We start from the raw sequence: 17,017 nt of genomic DNA, 5'->3' as shown, positions 1-17,017 counted from the left end.
AGTGGGCCAGGATGTCGGAGTATCTTCTTAGGATGGTTTTAGTTGTTGGAGGCGTGGAAGTAGTTTCGGCGAATCCGGAAGGTGGCGTCCGGTGTGTATGGGTGCGGGCTCCGGCTTGAGGTGATCGTTGCCTTCTAGGCACGAATAAGCCTAGTGGTGATGAATGTGGAGGTGATGACCATGTCGCTTTGTCAATTTTTATAAAAAGTGTTTTTTTTTGTTGCTTTCATGATGATGATCGGGACGCAGACGTCAGGCCTCAAGTCGGTGCGGGACCTGTACGAGCGGTTGATGGAACGAGGCGGAGAGAGATCGCAGGCTCAACTGTTCAACGCTGCCACTCTGGAACTGGTGGTCCGCCGGCGCGCCGTCATTATTACCGATACCACTGGAGCAAAAGTGGGGGCCTCACCGATGTGTCAAGTTGTGCGGGGCTTCTTCTACATTGGCGCCGAGACAATTAAGGACCTCCGTTCGACCTGGTACTTTCGTCGTGACATCCCCCGTTGGATCGTTGATGAGTTCAATAAGAGGTCAGTAGAACCGCTTTAACCGTGTACGGTTTATAAATTTGCCCCTCACAATTAGCGACTCGTCGAGAGCCAGGTATTCCGGCTGCATCAGCTGAAAGCCAGAGGAAATACAGGAGACACATGCACCGCACACAAAAAGACACAAAAAAGTTACAAATTATATTGAGTAGCTCAGAATGACTTGCAGTTAAACGCGAAGTTCATATCAACAGTTAGAGATCCAGTGTACCAAAAAACCAACGAATCATCAAACAAATTAAAGTTGAGAAAAAATGGCATTGATACCTGCAATTCCTGCGTAATAATGTAAAGGCAGACAGAAATAACCAAGCAGCAAAAAGATTTCATCTGGAACCCAAACAGCTGTGGACAGGCACCGTAACAGGCTTAAGATCCCCCCAAAATGCATCGACGTAGTTCTGCCTGCTAATCGAGTATTATTAACAATTGTTACATTTGGTGCCACAGGGCAGGACGTGGCGCCGTCCTTCGAGTGATTCATTAGATGGAGAAGGCACAGAAGTCGGCTCAAGGCCATCGTAAATACGCTGCCGACTGACAGGAAGCATTGATTACTGGTGATGATCGTATTAATGATGATGAGCGTATTAATTTCAGACGTAACGCAGCAACCAGAAGTAACGTCAAAAAGTGGTCACGCTATTGGTAATATCGTGACCGCAACACACTCCCAGGGTAGTACAGTGCTGCGAAGCATCAATGCATTTCGAACTATTGCACGTCCTGCTGCCGAGAGAGCCCTAAACAAGCAGCGACGTTCTTTTGCAAAACTCTCTCGTGACATAATGAAATATAAGAGAGCTAGCTACACGACCCTTTTATGTTGTGACCACACAAGTGTACAATTTTTGTGTGCAGGATTCTCTGGCTAGCAGCAATGCCCATACCCTTCATGCGGCACGAAGACATGTACCCCCAAGGCACCACCTGTTTCTTGGACAGCTACAAGCAGGATCGCAGCAGCGCCTTTCAGCCGCTCCGTTTCGAAGACTTGCGAGCCGTGTTTATGCTTAAGGGCTACATGCTGACCACTTCCCTGGGCTTTCTCGTCGTCGAGCTGCTTGTATTCGCCACAACGTATTGTCTTCGTCGCGCAAGCGCATTGAAGGCGGAAATGGTTCAGAACGATTGACAGCTCAGTTCGTTGCTGCGCGCGGAACGATTCATTCGTACGTCTATTAGAAGGGCCTCGTCACACGTAGTTGGTAAAGTTAGGCAGTAGAAATCTTGAATAGCGTGAAGTTGTAGCCAACAACTGAAACGGCAGTTGCATTCTGAGTGTGAATTTTGTGAAAATGTTTGAAAGAGAATACGATAGTCGTAATTTTGTTCACGATTAGCAGTTTCTTTTTACAGAATTTGCTCCGTGGTGTTCACGTCGAACCTGTCTCTTTAAGTGTAGAAGATGATTTCTCACCAGGTACCCGTACAGATTCTTAAAAATGGACTGCGCCGCTAGCGGCGCAGTCCGTTTTGTTATCACATCGCAACTAAATATTCGAAGAAACTCACCAAGCGTCCTTTAGTCACTGAGGAACTCTTAAAATTGCTATAACTGTAGCACACACTATGCTCGCAATAAAGCATGTTTAGCATGTTGTGCAATCCTGGATATGAATTCTGCCTATACATTTTCGGCGAGTTAAGCGCTGCTTGCCAAAGATCTGCTCCGCCGACGACTTCGCCATTGCTCCTGGAAAGAAACTGTACGGGTCTACCAGGCATGTTTGCTTCCGATATTTTGCGTCGACGTGCCGCTTTGGTTTAAGCCCGTCTAGAGTGCGATCTGGCGGTCCAATAAGCTCTGCACTAAAGTGACATTCACCGTCTTTTCACAACATGTCCCGTCTGGTACTACTCCGCTCTTCCTGGCATTATTAACGTAACCTAACATAACATACTTTACCGAACAGAAAGCAGTAATTCAAAAACCGCAAAGCAAACTAAACCACGAAAATTGCAGTTGAAATCAAGATACAAAAAAGTAAACGAAGAACAAACAGAACTTGAACCACCGTCCTTGGAGGCTAAGATGAAACCTCTACTTCACACCGACAGACGCTCTGGCTGGTGCTAGCTTAGCTTTAGGTGGCAACCACGTGGAACGTTTTGCTCGCGTCTGGCGGACGTCGGCGTCGTCTAGCGGCGACTTGAAATGGACGTTGGACAGTACCAAATTCAAGAAAACAAAGAGCCAATTTGACCAATCAAGAGGTTTTTAGTTAGCGAACTGATCTGGCAGATGGCGGTGGTGTAAATTGTGGTGTGGAACGTTTTTCGCGTCGCCACGCTTTATGTTCGGCCAGAGCGGTAAGTGCGGCGCCGTGGCGGCCGTATGCGTGCAAAGATAAAGCCGCAGATAAAGCGTGGTGGGCGTGTGACGTGTACAGCTCCGAGTGACATAAGGGTGTCGGAGGGTTTTTGTGGCGCTGAGCTGCCGCATGGCGCCCGTTGCGCTTATCTGGAGAGCTGAGGTTGTGAGCGGTTTAGCTCTGCAGGCAATTACAATTTCGCAAATCTAATGATGTTTATCGGTTTGCTTGGCGATCCTCTACAACTTCCTCCTTACAATCAAACAACTAGAATAATTGAAAATGTACTTAACCAACTATATCGAATTATTTTAATAAATAGCACATTGAACCAGTTTTATTGCGTGCACCAGTGCCTATGACTACTTCGCGCAAGAAAAGCAACTTTGCCTGCCAAAGCCTATTTTTTCAAAAGTTCCTAGAGCCTTCCCTGTAACAACCCTGTACAAAACATCACCGCGTTTTGTTAGGTTCGCAGTTGTTCTTTAACTATAAATATTTCACTTGGGCGGGAATGCATGCTAAAACTTTTTGGAAAGCGCCACTTCTGTAATACAAGCAGACGACAGGGATCAGCTCCTTGCGACGCTGACGTGCTTTGGAAGAAATGGTACCGGACAAGAAATGCAAAAAAAAAATACAGAACCGCAGGTGCATTTACGTACCTGCACGTCACTTGGCGTGGACCGCAGCGAAAAAATGCCGTGTATCCAACAAAAGTGAAACTACAGTTTGTTTTTTGTAGCTCCCCACATAACTTCTGGTGTCAGCGGAGCACTTCGATTTACAGCCTCGGACTCACCGCGGACAGTCCGCGGGTAGTAGAGCGAAAACATAAGGAACGTAAATGTTTACGCTACCAGGCGGCAAAACAATAGGCAGTTTTAGCATATCGTTACCGTGTTTACGTTACCGTTTACCGTGTTTGCGGGAGTAGACTGCGCAGCGCGAGAGTTACCGCGAACGGTAACTTACCGGCACAGGCTTCACCGTCGCTAGTGCTCCCGGTAACACGGTAGACGGTAACGCAAACACGGTAACGATATGCTAAAACTGCCTAATAAATAGATGAACAGACACGAGCCAGAATTCGGGGACTTGCGTATACAGCTATATTGAAATGACTCTGAAGTATGTCAAACATATGGTCCTGTACAATTTGTAGTTAGAGTTTCTGCCACAGTAGGTCCTCGGAGACGAGTTGAAGTGGAGCTTGTAGCGAAAGATATTTTTGCTGACACATATAAGATGCACGAGCACATGCAACAATGCGTACGCTAGCGTGAACAATCACGTACATGAACAATCACATACAAATCTATCAGCTTTGAAACAATCTCCATTATTCCAAACGGCTTTTTTTTCATGAGCACTAAGAATGCGCGGGGAACCATTCGTGTAAAACCATAGCTACCGTTGTGCGCTCTACCATGTCCAGGCGATGTCTACCATGTCCGCGCTATGACGAGTAATAGAACGGTGAACAACAAGTTAAGTGAACGTGGCTTTCGTGAAAGATTCCTGTTCGCATGTTCGCATGTTCGCATTGTAAGTATGTTCGCATGTTAAATGTTCGCATGTTAAGTTCGCATGTTAAGCATGTTAAGTACGTATGTTAAGTACGCGTTTACCAACATATAAACGCATTTGGAACAAAAAGAAAGCAACAAGAGACATTTCTCGAAAGCATCCTATGAACACTGATCGTAGTTTCAACAGCTTCAGGTAAGGTATTGCAGCGCGGTTGTATTTTCAAAAACCTCCCGCTACATACCTGAATCTTCGGCTTTTAAAGCCGTGTATCCGGGGTGTCGCAATGCATACGCACACATTATGCCGCAATCCCCCCCCCCCTTCCGACACACACACAAGGGACATCAAATCACTTCCTGGCACCTACAAGACACAGTGGAGTTTACACGGGAGGCATTAGCTTCTACAAGCACAGTGAAATCACGTCGCCGGTCTTCTTCTCACCAAGCTGTGCGCCAACCGCTGGGTTATTCAAGTCATACCCCTGTCAAACGTACCTGTTTAAGCGCACTTGATTGATTGCTTGCAGGGTTTAACGCGCCGACGCAACGCAGGCGATGAGGCGCACCGTAGTGGAGGGCTCCGGATTAATTATGACCACCTGGGGATCTTTAAGGTGTGCCGAAATGTCTCACAAACGGGTGTTCCTGCTTTTTGCCCCCATCAGAAAAGCGGCCGCCGCAGCCGGGAATCGAACCGGCGTCTTCGGGATCAGCAGCACAACGCCTTAGCCACTGAGCAACCGCGGCGTGTTTTCAAGTGCATTTATGCCGAGTACACTCGGGCTTCCCGAATGCCACTTTGGCTGCGCGCTGCAAAACGACGAAATAAAATGTGTTTGGCCGTGATGGCACTGACGATAGCAGGCGTGAGGATCTTGTTCAATATAGCGAAATAGATTGGAAATATTGAAAATGTGTTTTTATTACTTTAAAAAACACCATTAACACTTGACTTGCGTATCAAGCAAAAACATCAAAAGTTTTGATAAACCAGAAGTCCGTAAAAAGCCAAGACTAGTCCGTAGCATATCCAAAGCAGAGAGTGGAAAAATGGCGGAAAACGACGGTGCCAACGCCGATGATGCGGAATGGAAGCGCGTTTAATTGCCTATATGTGCGTCCGAGTCCAGCGCTTGCGCGAAAAGCAGGCATTTGAAGTGGAAATGCAGTCCATTACAGTATCAAAGGATGTGGAAGACATTCTTTGTGCGAATAACTTTGCCATCGCAGCAGTGGCGGCTGAAAGTTTGCCTCGAGCAATAATTGTCTTCCAGAGAAGTGCATGGTGGTTCGAAGAAACCAAGCCGTACTTTGTGACTACCACTTCAAACAAGCTTCCCGGGTCGGGTAATGCCAGTTACATTCAGGTGCTTGGTGGTGTCCTGTCGCTATTCCGTGCAGTGCCAAACCACAGTGATAAAGGACCCGATCAATCTCCGTTGAAAAGCGTGTGGCCGTGGGCCTTTATTTGCCGTCTCTGCTCTACTGCCGAGGACAGGACGACCGCCCACCTGTTCGGCATTGGCCGATCAATGGTGAATGAGCTGTTCAAGGAGTTCTGTGGTGCTGTCATCACAATTCGTGAGGACGACTGGGTGGGGATGGTCCCTACGGATGGGATGGTCGCGCACATGCGTGGATTTCACGCCGTCACGGATTCCCCCAAGCAGCTGGCGCTCTGGATTGCTGCCACTTTCCCGTTTCACGTCCGAAAGAGTCCGCGCGCAGCTGACTAATACACCTACGAGTGGTGGTAGGTTCTTCTGTTCTTTTATAGTGTGTGCGCTCAAACTGATTTTTATGCGCAGCGTAAAAATGGTTTTATTTGCAGCTAATGTAGTGTTATGTTCTCACACAGAAAGGGCCGCTGCCGAACAAAGCTGCCGGCTGCTGCGTCAGGCTTTATGTAGCAGACGGGGAGGGAGGGGCGTCGCCGTCTGGTCCTTATGCGCCGTGGGTAGGCAGCCATGTCTAGATGCAATCCTCCTTTCAGGCGTCTAGGGAACAAAATTTCTAGGAAGTTCTACAGAACTAAAAGTTTCCTTCGCTTCCTAGGTTTACTGAGAACTGGGAAAATTCCTTTAGATAATAAACAGTGCAAGTGCTTCAATATATGTACTCGTTCTGACTAAGATGTTTGTATTTTTCTTTTCTTGGTTTGGTGCCCTTACCTTTCCTTGCGTCATTTTCTTTGTATTTTAAATCAGCGTTTACACCTTTACCATTTTCTTTTCGAATTTCGCTTTTGTCCCAACTTGGCTTGAATATTGCCTCGCATCTCGGTTTCAATGTACTTTTCTCTTTGCCCTTCTGCAATGTCCCACGTTCACCCCCATCACTGCAGTCGTTCCCATCTGGCGTAGCAAGTCCTGCCGCCAGAAGAGACGACCTCACCAGTTAGCAGTTAACTATCGCGCTCAGACGCGGCCAATGCCCCATACAGCCACGGCTCATCAGAGAAGACGACGAGGGCGACGAAGAAGTGGTTGGGTCCCAGCGCGCGCGGTTATGGCCGCATTCCACATTCTGTAAATAGATTGTTGCTCATCCTTCAACCATCGTTCGAGTCATTGGCTCTGCCGCCACGTTACAATATTATCTACATGTTGTCAGACATCGTGGGTTCTTCCAGGGATTATTTTTCCTCTTCGTGCTCCGGAATATAATTACCTTAAATTACCCCTCAGGCTTTTTATAAAACACCATAATGGATAACAAAATCTACTGCAGGATTATACAATTTTCGTTCAGGAAAAATGAAAGGACATTTCGAAGCCCTGGTAAAGCATCATAATAAAATTTAAAAAGACGCAGACACTTGAGACCATTTATGGGTGGGAATCGAAAAACAATATTTTATTTTAAGCTACGCAACTTTTGATGTTTAATAATAGATCAGTCATGATTATGTCATCCTCAGTTGCGACAATATCTCCGCAATTTAGGGCGTGTAATCTCCGTTTCGTACCTGTTCCGGAAGAATCGGCTGGCAGCAATTTTGCCGGCAGCGAGCACCTGCCTCTTCGCTCGCCTTGCGCGACCTTTGTCTCGCGTTGAATCATCTTCTGAGACGTCCTTTCACCGGCGACCACTTTTTAATTTTTTTAACAGTTTTCGCTGCGGTGCACGCTTCAGAGTTGATGGCAGCGGACAGAGCCCCGACAGCACAGAAGTGTCTATACTTGGGGACAACTTTCTGTGGCAATGGAGAGAGAGAGAGAGCTACGAGAGAAGTGGCGAAATGGCCAGCCGGATCACGAAGTTTCGCTGCGCAAGTCGAAGTAGTTCTACAAAAATAATTTGATGGGTATAACCTAAGTAATTCAGAAATATATATTTATATTTTGTTAGCCTTGCATTTACAAAGCCAATAAATTTGCCAGAAAATGTGAAACAGTAAGCATTATTTTTTTTTATTTTGCTTTTTGCTTGCGAAAATCGCCACTGGTAGCGCGAAGGTTCTCTTGAGAAAAAAAAATGGCGTCTTCTTCGAAAGCAGCTCCTTTTCTTTCCCATAGCTAACCGCTTCATCCGCCGCAAAGTATTTTCAAGAAGCTTCACAACCGAAAGCTGTCAAAACAGACCGAGCAAGTAGTCTGCAACGCGTGCGCTCAAGTGAGACTGACGCAACCAAGACTATCCGTCGCTCCCGCATTTCGTTTGGTTAGCCAGCTTGCCGGCGTAAGCCAGAGTTCTTTCGCACGGGTCAAAGCGGAGGGGATTACTGGTACCCCGAAATCCCCAAAGCGCAACAGGCTCCTCTTGGCGACTTGAAGACCACCTACAGTTATAGGAATGATACGGTGGTATCATTGGTATCAGCTGCAGTGGTACGGCAGCTTCACTCTTGGTGCTCTCCGAAGGCAAGTGCTCCAGTACTTCATTCGCAATGAGGTGCCAACTGCAGAAAAGATCCTCAGCGATGTGACCAGCGACCCCGACATGGGACTGCCGAAGCTGAGTGTCATAGCGATGCGTCGGCTTCTGAATTACATTAGATTTGCCCTTTTCGGAAGCGAAAACGATGCTCTGGTCTTCTGGAAAGGAAGGACATATTCGTGTGGCGGCGGAAATATCTGCGGACCATTCTAGAAATGCGAAAGCAGAAACGGTACGTACAGTTACAGTTTCAATTTTGTGGGTGGATGGATAAATGTCATTTGCGGCGATTAAAACACAAATTTCGTATGTAAGGTTATTTCACACTTGAAATGTAGGAAAAGGAAATAACTGTGGAAGTTGCCGTACAGCCAAATTCAGTGGCTGACCGTTTTTTCGGGTTCCGAAAATTGTAGATTTCGGAAATTTTCGATAGCATTGCCGGAGCGTTTCGTCAATATCCACCAATTGAACAAGCTATAAATTTGCAGGCTCCGATCTCTGAATTTTATCGGTTATTAGCGAGCCTGCTTGATCGAATTCCAAGAGGTCGACTGCTCGTACTTACTTTCGCGAATTTCTAACAGTGGAGCTGTGGTAGCCGTCGGTAATATGTGGCGCGTAACGCGTAACCCGTAACGCGTTATAAATACCAAGAACATGCCGAGCGCCCCTGAGCATGCGCCTCGCAGCAACCGCCGAAAGTCCCCGGCAAAAAACAAAAAAAAAATCGGTGAAAACCCCAAGGAGCGCCTCGCGTTGCCTAGAAACTAAAAACGTCACAGCTGGCGCAACACCTCTAGGGTGTTGCGCCAGAAAAGAAATTTTTAAGCACGAAGCTCTCTAGCGCGGGGCGTAAACGAGTGTCCCGGTGTTTTTTTTTTTTTTTTGTTAGTACGCGTTATGCTACAGCGCGAGGCGTAAACGACTTTCCCGGCGTTTAGTACCGTGACTACATGCGATGACGATAACGAACGACGGAGGACGACAGGAGACGCAAACAGCCCCAGCCCATAAGGGGCTTCGCCCTTAAAATACGCGTTAAAAACAATACTTTGACCCAAAAATACAAAAACAGCTCGTGTGCCTAGACCTAGTGGCAGTCGAGCAGCAAGAAAATGTTTAAATAAAATTATCAGTGGCTTAGTTCGGCTATTCCAGGATATACATGCATCGTGAGCTAAGGTTCAGCTGGTTATTCTTAGCTTTCCTGGTTGTCTACGATTAGTTTGATTGTCATGCTTACTGCTGCTTCAATGACACAAACACGGTATGCGCATTATGTGACACGCGTATATTTATCAAGCGGCTCCGGCGCAGCGTCACCAATCGCCCCAGAGCTAAGCTGGTTCCACAGGCGCACGCCGGTGTTGCTGCGATGCACGAGCCATCGGTTGCACACCCGGCTGCCCCTCGCACGATCATCACGTGGACCGGGCCGCCACGTGCGGAACGGGGGTCGGCAAAGACTCAGGGCGCATGGGGTGCGTGAGAGACGTCGGGCATCGAGCAACGTTCTCCGCGCCGTGAGACGTGACTGCTCGGCACGCATGCGAAGCACGGCTCTTCAGGAGCTACGCGAAACTGCTCACCCTCGGCCAGTGTAGTTCGCGCTACAAAAGGCACGAGAGCAGTTGAACGCGGGAAGATTGAATTCACTTTATCAAACCGACACAGTGTTTGTCGTAGCAGGTGCGAGACGGGATGGTACGGGCGGTGGTGAGAAGAGAGGGCGGCGGAGACTAGATACGTACACGCAGCCATTTCTTCTTCGTAACGTTTGGCGTGCATGTGTTCCGGCCCACCTGCCGTAACCACCACGTGCACGCTTTTCGCGTCCCCATGGAGCACGAGTCTTACTTTGGATTTCGAAATGGGGCCCCGTAGGGCCTTCCAAAAATTGCCTCGGCCGACGGTGTTTCACGTCGTCCAGGCGGGGTATTGGGAAAAGTTTTCAACTAGCAATAGTCGCTGCTCCGCAAAACGTCATTGCATGCGACACTGCCTCTGCGCAAAGCTGACCACCATTGAAAGCGTTCGGTGGGCCCCTCCCGCAGCCTTGCTATGTGTGCCAGTGTGCTGTCACACATAAACAACGATAAAAAAGATATTGCTCAGACTAGGCGAATTCTTTTTACGACTCCCGATTTAAAATCAAGTTTAGCAAATTTTTTTTTGTTTCTTCGTTCTTGGCGCGATTACTTCAACGGGCAAACCTGACACACTTCCAGCCACAGGTCCCCGAAATCAGAGTCAAGCGCGGCCAGGGTATATCTGCTTGACTGACGTGCCGTCAAGTTCCCGTGTCACGCGGCACGCACTATTCTGACTTGGGTTGCACTACGGCCAAGGTGTAAAAACGTCTTTCGCCTTCACAACTTTATAATGTTCTAACCGTCCCCTCTAATTTTTTGTTTCATTTGATGAAAAGCGTGCATTTCCATGCCATGCCTTGCCCTGCCATCACATCCCATCGCATCACATCCCATGCCATTCAATCCCATCCAACCCAATCCAATCCAATCCATTCCAAGACATCCAATCTATTCCAAAACATCCATCCATCCATCCATACATACATCCGTCAATCCGCCCATCCGTCAATTCGTCGGTCCGTCCGTCCGTCCGTCCGCCCGTCCCTTGTGCGTGCTAGCGAAAATTTGCAATGGAAGGCCCATTGGATGTTTCAATCTCGGAAACTTTCACTTTGCCCATTACCCCTTTGAATTTTTTTTCCTGTTCTTTACCGTTTTCTGCGCCATTGTCTCTTTCGTCTCTTTCTGCCGCCTTTTGGTGTATGGCGCGGCCTTCTCACCCGGATAAAGGTGTAAGCTCGAAAAAATGTGACCAGAACTGCAGAGCTGTAATCACTAAAATGGATATACTTCTGCCGAAATTTCATAAACTCTCTTTTATTCCTAGCCTTCATCAATACCTCAAAACATTCCTTTTCTGGGAACGGAATAAAATATACAGTATTGGGGCATTTGAAAACCTCAAGTCTGAGGTAATTAGGATCCGTCCTCCATACAAGATTTTTTTAATATCCCGGGGAGAAATTTATCAAGCCCGAAGCACAAGCACAGCAACACATTTGCTGTTGTCTTCATAATAGGTTGTATCGCATCCACCTAATTGCGGGTTCATCTCCAAATAATTTGATGAAGGGTAAATATGCCCTTTTTTTTCACTGGGAGGGTTTTTTGTGATGAAAGTGGAGCAAAATTATACCTGATTACTTTGGGTGGTAATGGGAAAGTAAGCTTCCTCATACTAAGCGCTAGCAAATACACTAGGCGTTAGCGGGCGCTGAATTAGATAGAGTCTTTAAATCGCCCGAACTCTGAACGAAATTTTAAACCTCTGACCAAGTCAAACTTGTGAAAATTATATTAGAAATTGCAACTTATCTGTAAACCGAAACAGCGTGCGCCCCATTTCGTCCAGAAGGAATACCACTATCGCGAAGAGGTTCCAGTGGATAGAATGGCACTCTGTAGCGCTTCAGGAAGCACTTCGAATAGTTATCGTAACCGCACTCTTTTATTTTGCATCCCAGTTAGACTTGCAAAGACATATTGCAGGTGGAAACAAGCGCGGTGCCAAGCTATACGCAACACAGTATTGTCGGATGTAAGAGAGGCTGCCACCAGAAGCAAGTTTCTTGCTTTTTTCACTAGAGGTTTCCACTAATACACTTAACAGTGATAAATTTTAGTGCAATTTATATTGCCTAATGAGAAAAGTTCTTGTTGGGGAAATTTATTCTGTCGGGGAAACAAGCTGAAGACCTGAAGCTTCCTCACGAAGCCATATCTTTTTGAGACCTCACTGACCAGCTCGAGTCGCGTCCTGAAGTGACTGCAGCCTTCTCAAAACATCTAACGTTCAAGTAGTTTTCATATTTCCCTTCACTCGAACTCCGCCATTTTTAGGAAAAATTACCGCCGGAGCAACTTTCTGCTTTACAATACTCGTATACTTACTAAGCCTTGTATGTCTACGTTATCTCCGGAGGACAATCACATACACCCTCAAACGAAGTAAAGCACTTAAAACCCTATACATCTTTCGAAGTTGAAAGAATATTTTTATTACACCGAGGCGGGCTGCACGACTACAACTTTGATACAAATGTCAGCCGGAGTGCTACAATCGGCGGCAGACAATATCTCAAACACGTGCGTCGCAAATGCAGCTATGACAGCGCGCACTGTGTACAGACAAGCAGGAACGTTCCTCCAGATCGCAGCGCTGATTTTGTGTGTCTCTAATAAACAACCGTCTTTGCTGTACAGACCCGCGGTGCGTGATTCGATAGTTGCAAAGATAAAGATATAGTTGCCTAGTCAGAAATTGTGGTATTTGCCTCGAATCGGTTCAAGCAACCAACCTTAGTTTCATATTGCAACAAATCAGATAGCTGGGAGAGTTTGTGGGTATTCATGTTGAAGCGTTAACACGCAAACGGACGAAGGACAAAGAAAAATGGACGATACGGGCGCTGTTCATACTTTCTGGAAACTGAACCAAAGCTGTCATCATCACAAAAACCTCTCTTCATCAAACATTGTATCAATGAAGGACTGGCCTTGACATAGTGAACTCGGGTCTACGTGATTAGCTCGAAGCAGCTTGGGAAAAGGTTCCACGAGTCAAGTGATTGATCGCATTACGAGGTGGTCATGGGATCGCAATACTATTTAAGGGATTCTTCGTGGAGCCCCGACAACGAGCCCTCTGGGTACCACAAACATGAACATCAAGATCTCTGCTTTTCCGGTAAGCTTCCTCCCGATCATTGTGAGAAGTCGTTATTCTTTCGCTTCACTTCCTGTATACCTGTCGCAGACACCCTGTTAAGGCCAGTAAGTTGGAGGCTTAGTCGAAAGATTGGTTAGCTGGAAGTTCCTGTAACGCAGAACGATTTTTAAAACTGCTACCAGTTAGAGCTGGTGAGCACAAGGCTACCACAATGGTATGGCTGTTGTACGACAGGAACAATTCATTACGTCGTTAAGAAGTTATCAGATCTCGTGTGCTAACTGCTTTGTTGGAGTGCCCGTGTAAGTGTTGCTGCCAAGTGCAGTCATACCGCCAAACAAGTGTTTCGGCGCCGTCTGCCATATCTCTTTTGTCACTAAACTTAGAGCTCATAAAAAGAAGGTCATTTTTCTGCTTAACATAGTCACTGCCAAACATATCTGAAATTTTTTATTCATTGCTATGAATGTTTACGGACGGGTTTTCAAATAACAGACAATGTTTTCAACTTACAATAGCACAAACTTGATAAACAGGTGCGAATTTGGTTCGGAATGTTAACGACCCCTCTGCAACTCAATGTTACCTAGTAATCAGGGCTGCTGTTCATGACAAATCCTACCTGACAGTACATTGACTTGTTTAATAGTTCGGAGGTCAAAATTAGGTTTAGAAGAGGCCTACTCCTTGTATATTCGAATCGAGCGTAACTTTTAGCATTAAATGAACGCGAGAATAACAAGACGCGGACTTTCGAAACAAAAGGGGCTGACGAGTTGCCTTTAAAAAAAAGCGAAGAAAATAAGGGCTGGTTGCTGACCTCCCAGTACAGAAGCGAGCATGTTAACCCTAGAACCAACTGCGAGGATTTGCTCCATATTGGTTATTTTGCTGATTATATCTATCTTTCCGCGAACCCTGCTGTGTGAATCGTATCGTGTTTGTTCTGTCGACCCCGCATGGTCTCGCAGGGTTATGTTATCCCGCGGTGTAAGCGAGCCGTTTCGTTATTTTTCTTTTGTTGATTATATAGGCAATCCTCCGTTACGTTTTTGGTGGGGAAACAATGCGTTCCGCTCATCCCTACGTAACATTCCTAATACAATTGGCCCTTTCCAGAAAAGACTGCGCCAAAGGTCAATGCATGCCGATCAAACGCCACGGGCAGAGGGAATTGAGGCACGGTAGCCAACCATATATCTTCAACGATTGATTGTGGGGCTAAACGCGCCATAGTTACTGATGCGCTATGAGGCGTGCCATAGTGGATCGCTCCGGAATAATTTGGACCACATGGGGATCTTTAAAGCGTGCCGAAATCTCGACACACGCAGAGTTTTTTTTGCTTTTCGCTTCCACCAGAACAGCAGCCAGCACGGCCGAGATCAAACCCTTCTCCTTAGGATCAGCAGCACAATGCCTTAGTCAGTGAGCCTCGCGGTGTGTCAACTATTGCTTGAAGCCTGCATATGCTTCACCATGCCTGTTACCGTTCGGGAAAAAAACGCTATTTTCTGGGCTGTGGGTATGCTCGGCCGAGTATACCCACAGCCAAGACCGTGTAACACCCTGAATTTCCACAGAAATGCAGATTTGGCGGATGTGACACCTTTCTTTGTAATGATAGCGTAAATGGGGATAATTGGTTGGACATAATTTTGAAAAGTCGAAAAGCAAGCAAAGTAGAAAAATAAAATGTTTACGCAAATGATTTCACAAAATAAAAAATATGCATCTGATACATCTCCCCCCCCCCAAAAAAACCAAAGAATAAACGAAAAAGGTCCGTAAAACAACGTCAAAAAAACGAATGAAAAAATGCCGAAAATGGTGAACCGTGTAACGCCCTGCATTCCTACAAAAATCCACATTTGGCGAAAGTAACGCGTTCAATGGTTATAATACCGTAAATGGAGGTAATTGGTCGGACGGAACCTTGAAAAACCATAAAAAACGAAGAAGCAAAATTTTCACAAATATCATCTTACAAAAACGAAACTATGGATCTTATACATCTTTCCATAAAACCGAAGACTAAACAAAAACGTCCGCACAAGAACTCTGGAAGTACGAGTAAGAAAATAGCGTAAACGAATAAACTCTGCTGTACGCCTTGCATCTTCGAAAAAGCATAATTAGCGAAGTAAAGACATTTCATCGCTGTAATGGTATATATTTACATCATTGGGAAAAACAAGCAACAAAAAAGTTAAAAATAAAATAATCCAACGTATTTCGCTACTCATAGCCATATTTGGCTGTAAATAATTCACACTCCACACAAGCGGCATTAGCATGGTATGCATTAGTACAGAATTCTCCCAATTTTTTGCAGATATTATTGCGTTTGAGTGCGACGACGTTACTCATGGGCTATGAGGCGCGTCGTAAGGGAGGGGTGAGGATTGATTTTATACTCCGGCTACATTAGGGTCCGAATGTCATTTAAAATAAATGTCATTTGAATCAAACGGTGTGCTTCAAATGCCATTCAGAATCCGCCGTGCTCCACTACAACTTCGATGGCCTTTGAAAGCCTTAACAATCGCTCGCCGTGCTGCATGGCGCCGCTCCTGACGAGTTCTGTCTTTACACAATAATGCAACAATCGAATTTGGCAGCAGTCTTTGGCATGAAAATTATATCAAATTATCAATAACGTAAGCTCTGACACGGTTTTTGCTTAATTCTCAATCGCTACCGAGGTTTTTTTGGGCTGTCTGACCACACTGGTTTGTCGCTTCCTCGAACCGGTGCTGAGAGTACGGCGTTATTACATCTAATGTCACGATTTAAGTGAACGAGAAGTACACAAAGTCGCACAATTAAGAATATTTTGCTTATTTGTAGTACGGCAGCAATGTTTTTATTTATGCTGACTTGGAACGCTGTGCGCGAGAGTTCCTGAAATAGCATTCGCGAGCCGAAATGTCTCTCTGGGTGCTCATTTGGCTCGAATGTCATTTTAGCCGAATGGCATTTCAAAACCCAGTAAAGCAGCACAACTCCGCCTGTGAGTCAAATGAGATTTCGTTCACATGACATTCTCACGCTAGTGTATCAGGGGTATTGACAACCTGCGAATTTTTAACGGGCGCTGAAATCTTGAGGCATGGAAGTTTTTGCTTGTCACCTCCACCTGAAACCGGTCACCGTTCTAAGGCAGTGGTCTACTACCAAGGACTCGGGAGAAAAAAATAGCAAGGTACGAGGTCTGCCTTGGTAGTGACCGAAGCTACATAATTCTTGCGAGATTCGTTTACTGTAACCGTGCTTTTAGAAACACCGTGTGTTCCAAAGCATCGGCTGAGTGTGCTTCAGAGCCCTTTTAGAAACAGGAGTGCATATTGAAATAGTAGCGCAGTACAGAAGAACCCGTTGCGGTCATCGGAAGGGAAGCCTCGTGGCATTAAATATGAAGGTAGCAGGAAGGGCGAAGGTTGTGCTAAGGAAACAGCTTTGCACGTGCGTGCGTGCGTGCGTGCGTGCGTGCGTGCGTGCACGAGCAGTTCCGAGAAAAAAAACAGAAGTACAGAACAACAAAGCGTCCCATATATCCTTCAGTGCACAGCGCGAAAACAGGAATAAAAATTCATTTTCAGCAAAATACTTATTGTGATAAATGGGTTAATGCTGGAGGGGAGAGACACCACAGACAAATTGCTTAACTTGGACGTTGTACTGCTGTTGCACGCACACGCATGCAGCACTCCCGAGATCCAGTGCACTAAAATGGGTAGTGAAGAAATGTATAATAGATTCATATTTTGGGGGTTTAACGCGCGGAAGCTACGCCAAAGCAGTGAGGCGCGCCGTAGTGGAGGACTCTGAGTTAATTTGGAGCACCTGGGGATCTTTCACGTACGGGCGTTTTCACTCTCCGCCCAAATCTGACAAGCAGCCACCGCCGCTGAGGTCGAACCGGCGGCCCTGGGATCAGCAGCACAACACGTTTGCCCCTGAGGCACAACGG

The 17,017-nt window shown here is 46.3% G+C and overlaps 2 protein-coding genes and 1 non-coding gene across 3 annotated transcripts in view; 2 read left to right on the top strand and 1 right to left on the bottom strand.

Moving 5' to 3' along the window:
• LOC144179666 (putative glutamate receptor) overlaps nucleotides 1-3,263 on the top strand; it is a 42,625-nt gene extending 39,362 nt beyond the window's left edge. Inside the window, exons 6-7 of the mRNA XM_077708106.1 lie at nucleotides 250-533; nucleotides 1,413-3,263. Coding sequence (XP_077564232.1) covers nucleotides 250-533; nucleotides 1,413-1,686 — 558 coding nt within the window. The 3' untranslated portion in view covers nucleotides 1,687-3,263. The remainder of the gene's footprint in view (nucleotides 1-249; nucleotides 534-1,412) is intronic.
• Nucleotides 3,264-10,158: 6,895 nt separating this feature from the next.
• Nucleotides 10,159-10,299, bottom strand: LOC144180765 (U4 spliceosomal RNA). The gene has a single exon (XR_013324549.1). It is a non-coding gene; the product is annotated as a U4 spliceosomal RNA (small nuclear RNA).
• A 2,736-nt stretch (nucleotides 10,300-13,035) lies between these two features.
• The window catches only part of LOC144180246 (uncharacterized), a 42,619-nt gene continuing 38,637 nt past the window's right edge, over nucleotides 13,036-17,017 (top strand). The window contains exon 1 of the mRNA XM_077708626.1: nucleotides 13,036-13,062. Within this exon, the coding sequence (XP_077564752.1) occupies nucleotides 13,036-13,062 (27 nt within the window). The remainder of the gene's footprint in view (nucleotides 13,063-17,017) is intronic.

Source organism: Haemaphysalis longicornis, unplaced genomic scaffold, assembly GCF_048455015.1.
Source record: "Haemaphysalis longicornis isolate Haplotype H1 unplaced genomic scaffold, Haemaphysalis longicornis Haplotype H1 scaffold_4, whole genome shotgun sequence".
NCBI lineage: Eukaryota > Metazoa > Arthropoda > Arachnida > Ixodida > Ixodidae > Haemaphysalis > Haemaphysalis longicornis.
The sequence above is the reverse complement of the archived record's forward strand: the minus strand, read 5'-3'. Positions and strand labels throughout refer to the sequence as shown.